The sequence below is a fragment of the Panthera onca genome, chromosome B4 (assembly GCF_046562875.1).
Source record: "Panthera onca isolate mPanOnc1 chromosome B4, mPanOnc1 haplotype 2, whole genome shotgun sequence".
In the NCBI taxonomy this organism is placed as follows: domain Eukaryota; kingdom Metazoa; phylum Chordata; class Mammalia; order Carnivora; family Felidae; genus Panthera; species Panthera onca.
This window is the reverse complement of record NC_138345.1, coordinates 15,611,013-15,623,086: the sequence shown is the minus strand read 5'-3', so window position 1 is coordinate 15,623,086 and position 12,074 is coordinate 15,611,013. Positions and strand designations below refer to the sequence as shown.

The 12,074-nt window shown below is 40.7% G+C and overlaps 1 protein-coding gene across 1 annotated transcript in view; it reads left to right on the top strand.

The window, feature by feature from the left end:
- The window catches only part of CUBN (cubilin), a 273,361-nt gene that overhangs the window by 114,685 nt on the left and 146,602 nt on the right, over positions 1 to 12,074 (top strand). Inside the window, exon 29 of the mRNA XM_060659546.3 lies at positions 10,590 to 10,771. Within this exon, the coding sequence (XP_060515529.3) occupies positions 10,590 to 10,771 (182 nt within the window). The remainder of the gene's footprint in view (positions 1 to 10,589; positions 10,772 to 12,074) is intronic.

Genomic DNA, 12,074 nt, shown 5'->3' with positions numbered 1-12,074 from the left:
TGATACAAGAAGGAGCAGGGAGAGCTTACCAACCCATGCTCCTTCAGATGTTACACTCGGAACGGCTGTCATTTTGCGTCTGTCTTTGGGTTTGGCCGCCCTGTCTATCAGGAAAACAATGGGGGTAGATTAGCTTCCCTAAGGCTGATGTAACAAAATACCACAAACGGGGTGGCTTCAAACAACAGGAAGTTATTTTCAGACTTCTGAAAGCTAGAAGTCCAAACTGCACATGTCAGGAGGGCTGTTCCTCCAAAGGCTCTCGGGAAGGGTCCTTCTTTACCACTTCTAGCTTCTGCTGGTTGCCGGCAACCCTTGGCTTTCCTTAGCTTCTAGATGCATAACTCCAATCTCTGTCTCCATCTAGCCTTCTTCCTTCTCTGGGTCTGTGTCTAGATTTCCGTCTTCCTCTGAGGACACCAATTATACTGGCTTTCAGCCCCACGCTAATCCAGTGTGACCCTCATCTTAGTAACATCTGCAAAGATGCTGCATCCAAATAAGGTCACGTTCACAGGTCCAGGTAGATGTGATGTCTGGGGGACACTATTCACCCTCGTACATGAGCTTCTGAAGCTTTTGACAACTTTCTCTTCTCTTGGAGTCACCATGCTTTGTCTTCTTTCTTCTTCCTTTATTCTCAGGAGAACCTCACATTCCTTGGTCTCTCTGTTACCTGATCTTCTTGTCTGGTTTCACCTGTGATTGCCCGATCTTGGGCTAACCCACAAAATCCCCCAGAAAATTAATATGCACATCCTTAAGATCAGATCATATCCTTAAAATCAGATGGATTCTAGGGGCTCCACCATTGGTCTTGACTCCAAAGAGTCTAGTGATCAGATTTTCATGTTTTTCTTTTAGTAGGATAGATACCTACCATTTGCCTTTTTCCTGCATCACGGGAGAACAGCATCCACTTTTAAACTGAGAAATTAACTGGCAAAATCAGACCAGATATTGCTGATTTTCTGTGGCTCTTCTACATGTCACAGGCACCTTTGAACAGCTTTGGCCATTTTAGGGAGCTCACATTTCTCTCTATGTCTGCCTTCTACCCCATCCTTAAATTTTTCTGGTCGGAATTGCTTTAACTACATTATTTGCATATCTCACAGATGAAACAGAAGTGAGGCCTCTGTAGTCCACGGAGCAGTTTAACCTTGCCTTGGGTTGGACCATCCCCAAATTCTGAGTTCCTAAGTTACCATTTTACATCCTACCTGCCCCACCAGAAGAATTCTGGCAACTTCCTCCTGCGACCCCACTGCCTCCACATGCTGCCTTGTAGCATGTCAGAGGGGAGTTGGGCTACCCAGTAAGGCACCCCTCAAGGCATTATCAGAGAGAACATTTTTAATTTTTAATTATAGAAAAACAACACATGCATCAGTTATTTTAATGAAGTGTATGGAGCATCATGGTTTACTGTGTGTAAAACTTATTCTTTCACCATATTTTGGCTTTTCAGCTCCTTTTTAACATTGACCACTGACTTCTCACGTGTTTCCCTCAGAAATTTAAGGATATGGGTGTGAAGATGTCCTGTTTGGATCTGTTCTCTTCCTTTTCTTGCAGCCTCGGTGGGCCTTGAACACACCAGTTCCACGCTGACAGTCCTCCCAGTGCTATTGGTTTATGGAAAATAGTTCCAGAAAAATGCCAAGTATAAAGTAACAACTACATCTGAGCAATCGTAGGGAAATACAGAGAGAGCTTTAAACACTTTGTGCCTGGGATTCCATTTCCCTGTTTCATTGCTGGTTTGCTTTTATTAGAACTTTTTTATTTAAAAACAACAACTCAAAACTCTGAGGATGGAACATACATAGATTATGCCTCATTTTTATGTGTGCATTCTGAAATTTTATAACTTGCTTGTTTTAGACCAAGAGAAAAAAAACAGTGATAGCAAAGTCCTTTTATGAAAAAGATTTAAATGATCTTCACAAGTAACCAGGTTTAGCAACAGCTTTTAACTCTTCCTTGTTATGAGTTCAGTAGATCAACGTGCTTCCTGATGATAAGGTAAGCACTTCCTTTCAGCTGATGACTGGGAGTTTGGAGGAAAATAAATCAAATAGATTATCAGTCACCAGTACTAAAAGTTTTAGAAAGATTAACTAATTAAAACTGAAAAACATGTGATGCTCTGTAGGACCTTATTTTATTCCAGTTCAGCTGATGTCTAATAATGTTAATATATTAGATTTCATCAGATTTGCCTCACGTTAAATGAAAAAAGTTTTTGCTTCATTTATTTTTTTCAGGTTGCTGTGGTGATTTTCCCCTCACTAGATGGACAGAACAGTAATGAGGGTGGTGTTCAACACTGCCATTCCGATGCCTTTGGGCTCAAGTGTCCAAAAAGCACAGTGGAAAGAACACAGAACTGGGAGTAAGGGGCGTGGGGGTAGGGGTGGAGGAGGGATGGATAGAGATGGGGGTAGCCTCAAATGTGCCATTTACAAGGTGACCCGTGAGTCCAGTAGCCCTCTGGAGCCTCACTTTGCTCAACTCTAATGTTGATTTATTTTTAAGAGAGACAGTGTGAGCAGGGGAGTGGCAGAGAGAGAGGGGGACAGACGATATGACGCGGGCTGTTTACTGACAGCAGCGAGCCCGATGCAGGACTCGAACCCATGCACCATGAGATCATGACCTGAGCCAAAGTTGGACGCTCAACCAACTGAGCCACCCGGGCACCCATACTTTCTTTCTTCATCTGTAAAATGGGCCTGATACAATCATTCTTGCCTCTTGTATAGAGTTGTTAGGAATGTCAGATAAGATCGTCATGTGCTCATTAAAACTGGTTTGAAAAACCATGAGCCACCCTGCAAATATGAACTATCTTTGCTGTAGCTTAATGAACAACTGATTTCTTACCTTTCATCGAGTATTCGTGAAAGCTATTTAGCTGATATGGTGTTTCCACCTCCAAATCTTTCTCTCATCTCACCTCATATCTGGATGAATTTTCGTTAAATTATAACGTACAGAATGTATTCAGTGACTATCACGTGCCAGACAGCTAGCTAACAGTCTTACTTTGGTTATTTCATGTAATCTGTGCAACAGCCCTACAACATTAAGTATTAGTGCTGTTACAGATAAAGAAACTGAGGATAGAAAAGTTAGTTATCCAAGTAGTAACAGAGCCAAGGTTGGTCTTATGCCATAGTCTGTGCTTTACTTGGAATATTATTATATTTTCAAAAGTTTTGCAACTTAGCATGCAAATTACACAACTCTGAAGTCATGTTGTCTCCTCCACGAAAATCTTCTGTTACCAGTTGGCTACAAAGAGCCACTTTCTATTTCTTCCAAATATGTCTCTGTCAAAACCCTTTATTCATCACTCCACTGTCTGCTCCTTTGTCAGCCTTTTAAAACCTTGCTTTATTATTTTCCCTATGTTGACCCCTGAAATGCTCTCCTGAATCATTATCCTCTATTTGAGATTCCTAAAGCCCGGTTACAGAAAACGTATTTATTTCTGTCACATTTTATTATTCATCTGACTGGTCAGGTAACATGATGATGGAGAAGATGCTGGAAGTCTACACATCACCTCCTACGTTACTTCCTGATAGCCATTGACTGGTTGATGTGACTTCCTTCACCTCCAGCCTTGTCTGGCCTCCATCTCTCTTTCCTTCCCCTTCCTGTGACCCCCCACCATCACCCCTCAAAATCGTGGGCATGATTGACAACAACATGATGTTAGATTGTCGCAGAGCCGCCCACAACTGTGTGCCTTCTCCATAGTTGCATCAGGTGTGATATTCACACATGTGTCTGTACCGTTATTTCTGCTCTCAAAGAGATTTGACATGTGCAATTTTCCAGAAGCCTTGTTTCTGTCTCCAGAATGGGTGGATGGATTTAGAAACGCATTTCCTTCTGCGATTCTTTCAGGAGAAAGTGTATTTTAACAAGAGATTGTCAAGACCTAAGCCCCACACCAAGGGAAATAGTGCAGTGAACAAAACATTTTTTCCTCTTCCAGGCCCCCCACCGCCCCCCAAATTTAAATTTAACAAGAAAGTAAACTGAGGATAATTGTTCGTGTAGAAAGTTTTTAGTATTGGACATTAGCAACAGTGATAACAACTATAGAGGTAAAGCACCTTCCCTGACAGGTATATTTTTGAATTCCATAAACCTTGTTAAGAACAAAACAAAAACCCACCTTGTCTCTCTTCCATAGGAGGTGCAGAATAGTACATCAAAATGAACAGCCGTGTTACCCAATATGAATAAGATATTGATTGATGAGGCAGAATTAAACTTAGCTGTTGATTCATTTCAGCATCTGGCACACATTTTCTCTGTTTTAGAATTATACACAGTGAGACTTTTGAATTGTCTTCATATTCCTTTTCCTTGATGATGGGCTAATATAGGTTCTAAATCCCATTTCTTGTATTGGAACTGACTCCCTTTTCCACAGCTAATTAAGTGGAAAATGATGCATAAATCAAATTTGGAAGACTCACATTCTACATTCTTTAAAAACCCCACAATTTAAAAAATTTTTTTTAATTTAAGAAAGAATTTTTTTAATGTTTGTTTATTTTTGAGAGAGAGATAAAGTGAGAGTGGGGGAGGGGCAGAGAGAGAGGGAGACACAGAATCCAAAGCAGGCTCCAGGCTCTGAGATGTCAGTAGAGTCGGACGCGGGGCTGGAAGTCACGAACTGCAAGGTCCTGACCTGATCTGAAGTCAGATGCTTAACTGACTGAGCCACCCAGGTGTCCCTGCTTTCATTTATAATTTAAAAAGTCCAGCTTTTGGTGTGACTTTCTAATTTTACATTTTCATCCATAATCATACAATTCCAAATTCATGTTGTAATGTTTCACTTTTAGCCTGATAGCTTGAATTTATGAAAGTATCAAATAAATTCACTACATATTTAATTTTTTGGCTAATAGAAATTTTCTTAATTTTTTTGTGAATATGTTTTCTCTTGTCACTAAAAGAGAGCATAGAAAAAGCCCCAGACATCATTCATTTTTTCAGTTTTTAAAATGTATATTTTGACAGATTTTCCTTTGCCTGATATCATCTACACATCTGTCAAAGAATCCCCAAATCAAGGAAAATGTGATAAAACCCAAGAAAGTGAGGCATAGCAGGCTAAATGTTGATTAAAATCTCTCATCTGTGGACTCGAAATAAGTCCCAAAAGAGAATTATGCTAACATTATCCTATTGAAACTAACAAAAATTAAAATATCTTTTAGCAATGCAATATGATCATTTATTTATTCTTGTTTTGTCTGTTTATTATTTTTTTTATTTTTAAGAAAGAAAGAGAGAGAGAGACAGAGAGAGAGACAGAGACAGAGCGTGAGTAAGGGAGGGCAGAGAAGAAAGGAGACACAGAATCGGAAGCAGGCTCCAGGCTTTGAGCTGTCCGCACAGAGCCCGAGGTGGGGCTCCAGCTCATGAGCCATGAGATCATGACCTGAGCTGAAGTCAGATGCTTAACAGACTGAGCCACCCAGGTGTCCCTGTCATTTATTTATTCTTGTTTGTAATTTACCACCAATTAACAGGTAAAGGATAAAATAGAGTTCACTGTTTGTTTTTTTTCCAAATCAAACATATTGAAATTACTCTTTGCAAACTGAAGGGAAAACAAAAAGAGTTTAGTGATTTACAGAAAGGCATGTGGGGATAGCACTTTTTAGGTCTATAAATGGAGTTGTTATTTTGTTTTTTTTTCCCAGAGACATTAAATATGCACAACTTCTAGATCACGTATTGCACATGCTCAATAAATATTTATTGACTGAATAAATAGTAATTGGAAAGTTATTTCTATCTTTTTCAGGATGTAGAAATACAAAGATAGAGTTAAATTTAATTATCAGAATTAATTTTATTTTCCAGTACTTTATAGTTTTACCATGAAATATCACTAAATTAACTTATTCTATTTTGCATTTGATGTGAACTTTTAAATCAAAGTTTTTAACCTTTTGATACGTTAAGCCTCAGAGGTAGTGAGCGCACAAAGGATAAAAAGAAAGCTTCATAGTTTTCAAGTGCCAATACTTTCTTTCTCTCCTCGACACACAGTATTTTCACTCCAATGGGGTAATTTTTTTTAATATCTTTTTTTTAATGTTTTTATTTATTTTTGAAGGAAAGAGAGACAGAGCATGAGCCAGGGAGGAATAGAGAGAGAGGGAGACATAGAATTTGAAGCAGGCTCCAGGCTCTGAGCTGCCAGTACAGAGCCTGATGCGGGGCTCGAGCTCACGAACCGTGAGATCATGACCTGAGCCGAAGTCGGACGCTCAACCTACTGAGCCACCCAGGCGCCCCTCCAATAGGGTACTTTTTTTTTTTCAATATATGAAGTTTATTGTCAAATTGGTTTCCATACAACACCCAGTGCTCATCCCAAAAGGTGCCCTCCTCAATACCCACCACTCACCCTCCCCTCCCTCCCACTCCCCATCAACCCTCAGTTGTTCTCAGTTTTTAAGAGTCTCTTATGCTTTGGCTCTCTTCCACTCTAACCTCTTTTTTTTTTTCCTTCCCCTCCCCCTGGGTTTCTGTTAAGTTTCTCAGGATCCACGTAAGAGTGAAACCATATGGTATCTGTCTTTCTCTGTATGGCTTATTTCACTTAGCATCACACTCTCCAGTTCCATCCATATTGCTACAAAGGGCCAGATTTCATTCTTTCTCATTGCCACATAGTACTCCATTGTGTATATAAACCACAATTTTTTTATCCATTCATCAGTTGATGAACATTTAGGGTCTTTCCATAATTTGGCTATTGTTGAGAGTGCTGCTATAAACATTGGGGTACAAGTGCCCCTATGCATCAGTACTCCTGTATCCTTTGGGTAAATTCCTAGCAGTGCTATTGCTGGGTCATAGGGTAAGTCTTCCAATAGGGTACTTTTAATGATACTGGAATTTGCCTTTAAAAGGCACACACATAAGTGCTATTGATGAGAAGAAACCATAACAGATTTAAAAATACGATCTGGTTTTGTATTTTATAAACCTTGTTTATGTTTGTTTTAAATCTTGGGGAAAAGTACACTGTGGGTCTCCAGAGCTGTAAGTGGGTGAATAAAATCAGTGCTGTAGTTTTTCAAAGCATCACTGCCTGCCAAGAACCTGATATTATCATTCCAGCTTTTACACTGACTAGTTTAAGGGTATTCGTATCCTGTTATTCACAAAGGAATTTACAAGGTAACCTAAAACCACTGGAAAAGACAATGGAAAATGTCAGGCAGATTTTTAGATGAATCAACTATGATAAAAAAAAATGGAATTAGATTGTCTGGTGAACTGGAGTGAAATAAAAATGAGAACTGGGAGATACCCAAGATTCCCTTTCCTTGTTCTCTTTTATGCGATGTGGCCACCAAGGTATTTTCCTCCAAAGATTTTTTTCATTGGATTTTTTTTTATCTGATACAACCGGTCTCAGGATCCACAGAAGCTGAAAATGTAGGCTGAAAGGAAGAGGGTGGGGTAACGGAACGCTTTTGCTTCCCTGTGATGTATTTTAATAGAAGGTGTTACAACTTCTGATAATTTTTAGGGGGTCACTGTGTCACAAGACTCCAGAGGGCATCACTCGGTGGCATCTACTGTGACTGGTGCCCCCCACAGTTGTGCAGTGGTGCTGAGTAAACTGTGCTGATTTTGGCTTCAGGAACATTTTCCATGTGTTGTTCTAGTAGGAAAAATATTTTCTAATCTTTCATGGCATTCATGTTTTTGTGACATTCACCAGAGTCTATAAACAATATCAGTGCGTCTAACTTTAAACTATTCCCCCCCCCCCCCCCGCCCAAAGGGTTTTAATGAGAAATAAAGGTTGGAACTTTACAGGCCCCAGGAAAGATACTACCCTGTGCAACAAACTTGAAGCCTGAAAACACAGGTTTTCAACTAGAAGGAGGAAACGGGCACTCCAGAAGGTGGTGGCATTTGGAGCTGGAATCAGATTTCTGTACTGAGGTCAAGGTTCTTAGAATTCTCCTCAGCTCTTTTCAGCTAAGTCGAGATTCTGTATGGAGAGTATTTCTTCTGAATCCTTTATAAATCCTGTTTCTAACTCACTGTACAGAGCACATTTGCATGGGACAGAGAGTAGACATGACCTCAGCTTTAGGGGCTTGTTTTAAGTCATGGCAGGTTAATTGTACTCATGTGACAATGCACATATGTTCATCTTGGAGTGAGGAGGTACTGCCATTTCTTAAAATTTATTTATTTTGACAGAGAGAGAGAGAGAGAGGGCACAAGGGGGGAAGGCGCAGAGATAGAAGGAGAGAGAATCTCAGTGATGCAGGGCTCGAACTCACAAACTGTGAGAGCATGACCTGAGCCCAAACCAAGAATTGGAGGCTTAACCAACTGAGCCACCCAGGTGCCCTGGTACTGTCATTTTATAAACCCAAAAGGCCTTGATACGGAATAAGAGGAGATACTTGGAACAATTTGCCATCCAGTAAAGAATATATTGAAAAAATAAAAAAGGTGACTTTGATATGTTGACAGAGCAAGCAATGTTTTTTAATCACCAAAAATTGCTATTGGAAAAAAAAAAAGTGATCTATCCTTTCCCCCTAATTTTACCTTTATTTTTTTCCAATTTTGTCATGAAAATTTGAGCCTTCTTCAAATTTTACTTCTTTCACAAAGTTTTCTCTGCTTCTCCATCCTCAAATCTCTGTCTGGATTTCTACACACCGCGTGAGTCTGCAGAATTCAGTAATTTAGTCCTTGGGCCACTATCAGATTTCCTGGACTGGTGTCCTGCTCCAACCACTTATAAGCCAGGTCACCTTGGGCAAGGCACTTGACCTCTATTTCCATTGATTTGCTCACTTGAGAAATGGAGATAATCTTAACAGCTGCTTCACATGGTGACTATGGGTATTCAAATAGGGGGAAAAGCAGTAAAGCGCATCTAAGTGCATGGTGGCAGTTTTTCTTACTATATACCGTGTGTTGCAATATTGGGTTGGTTGTTGTAATGATTTGCCTTAATTACTTTCTAAGCCATGCTGTGTAAACATTCATAAAACATAAGCTTCATGTTTGGGTTTTATATACCCAGTTTCTATTTGTTTAGTTGGTTTTCAATTAAAATTAAAAAAGTTTTTTTTATTGTTTATTTATTTTTGAGAGAGAGAGACAGAGCACGAGCAGGGGAGGGGAAGGGAGAGAGGGAGACACAGAATCCGCAGCAGGGTCCAGGCTCCGAGCTGTCAGCACAGAGCCTGACACGGGGCTTGAATTCACGAACCACGAGATCATGACCTGAGCCAGAGTCAGATGCCTAACTGACTGGGCCTCCCAGGCGCCCCTATTTAGTTGGTTTTTAGATGTAAGTTTTCTGGGTCAGGACCTGTATCATTGAATTGATGATTGACTGTTTTTGTTTGAAATAGACTTTATTTTTTAGAAGAGTTTTAAGTTCACAGTAAAATTAAGTAGAAGGTAGAGTTCCCATTTACCCCGTCCCCATACATGCAGTGCCTCTCCCATTATCAACATCTGCACCCACCCCCACCCAGAGGGGGACATTTGTTACAACTGGTAAACCTACAGTGACACTGCATTATCACCCAAAGCCCACAGTTTACATTAGGGTTCACTCTTGGCATTGTCCCACCTGACTGACAAATGTGTAATATATATATCCACCATTATAGTATCATACATAGTAGCTTTACTGCCCTAAAAATCTATGCTCAACCTATTTATTTCTCCTCTCCTCTAGCTCCTGGCAACTACTTATCTTTTTTACTGTCCCCACAATTTTGCCTTTTCCAGAATTTCGTAGACTTGAAATTATATAGTATGGAGGCTTCTCAGACTGCTTTCTTTTATTTATGAATTTCTTCCACATCTTTTTCTGGCTTGGTAGCTCCTTTGTTGTCAGAGTCAAATAATATTCCATTGCGTGGATGGACCACAATGTATTTATCCTTGTAGCTACTGAAGGACATCTTGGTTGTTTCCACATGGAAACAATTACCAATACCAATAAAGCTGCTATGGACATATCATTTATTTATTTTTTTTATTTCCTGTAGGCTCCCATACAAAGGTAATAACTTTTAGCTCTTAGTATTCTAGATCTTGGGTCTGATAAGGACTTAGAAATAACATGTTGCATACAAGGAAACTGAAGGTCGAGAGACATGGTATTTGCTAACACTGCTTACGTAGTTCATTGTACTTTCTACTGTGAAATTTTTTCCTAAATATAATGAAGAAAATCTAAAAATTGGAATTCTATTTAAAACATCTTACCAAAGTTTTGATGTGGTGAGAATAAGGACTGAGAATTTTTGTACCAAATGTTATAATCAATATATTTTTTAGGAAGAAATTTAGTAAGTTGTAGCCATGATTTTTTTCTCATTGTTTTATAACTGCTTAATTTTAACTCTATTATAACTTTATGAGTTTTCCCCTAAATTAGGCATTGTGCATTTTCAATTATCTTTTGGGTAGTTGGATTTTTGAGTTTTTCCTAATGACAGTGTCCACTTTGAACTGACTGAGCCTTCCTGTTTTAACAGGCTGTGGCGGGGAGTTGTCTGGGACCACGGGCACCTTCAGCAGCCCCGGGTACCCTAACACGTACCCCCCCAACAAGGAGTGCATCTGGTACATTAACACAGCCCCTGGGAGTAGCATTCAGCTCACCATCCACGACTTTGATGTGGAGTATCACGCAAGGTGCAACTTTGACGTCCTGGAGGTAGGAATTTAGATTGCTTTCCAGCGCATGCCAAATTTGGGGTAGAACTGGAGATCGCTGTGCAAATTATTTGCAGGGGCCAGTGGTGTTCTATTTTTAGACATTTTGATGAGTGTCACTTCTTTGTGAGTGATGTTTATGGGCAAATGGGATTACTATCTCAGTTTGGCTTTCCCTAAAAGCAGTGACTCTTGAAGGACTTGGGGGCAGGCAGTTGGACTAGCAGGTGGTATCAGAAAGCAGGAGGAAAGGGGACAGTGGGAGGGAGGGTGAAGGAGGAAGAGCCAGTGATGGGAGCCCCTGTGGGCCACTTGAGCTTTATCCCACTGGGACCCTCTGAGGGGCTATGGGGACTGCTCGTCAGAACCATGCCCCTAAGGGTGAGAGTCTGAGGCACTGGTCCCCCAGCTCCTGTCCCTATTGATGGATTGCACTGGGGATTGTTAATGCCCTCCATTTCAGTCTGAGAAAACTCCCTTAGGCAAGGCAGTGAGGAGGCAGAGTGTAGAGAAGGGGCGGGCTTGGGGGTGAGAGGGCAGCTGCAATCTGAGGGGGGTCAACATGGTGCAGGGCACGAAACGCAACACTACTGCACAGGGTTTATCTCAGATAGTTGGGATGACCTTGAGAATCTGTTACAACCAGCCATTTATCGCAGGGCCCTGGTCATTAGGAACTGAAACTGAGTGCAAAACTGAATGGCTTCCTATGGACAAAGCGCCTATCGCCTCAGCTCTGGAGATTGCTAGAGCGTTTCATGGCAAGGTTCCATATCTAGTAGAACTTAAACTCCATGAAAGCCTGGGTATTTGTTTGTTTGTTTGCTTCGGTTTTGCTTTCCTGCTATACCTGCCGCAGACTACTTGGCAAATAGTGAACACTTGATGTACATTTGTGGAAAGAATGAAAGCATACGAATCCCTGACATGCCATAATAACGTGCGTGGGTGGTGGCTTGCAAAGGGACTGTGACATCCATTTTCCCCTTTGAATGTTAAATAATCCAGCAGGGTATGAAGGGAATTTTGTCCCCGTTTTATTGTTGTCCAAACAGGGGCTTGGAAATATTGATGGGTCTTTCCATGACCCTGAGGATAGTGGGTGGAAAAGCTAAGAACTGAGCTCATCCGCTCCTCGGTGCTGCACATAAGCCAGTACGTAAAGATAGACAGAGGTGGGTAATGTGCAAGTTATTGGAATGAGCAGCACAGACCTCATAGGAAACTTTAATGCTTAAAAACTTTACTTAGAAAACAAGTCCTTTCCTTGAAAAGAAGTGGGGTTCCCAAACCGTGCCCTCACG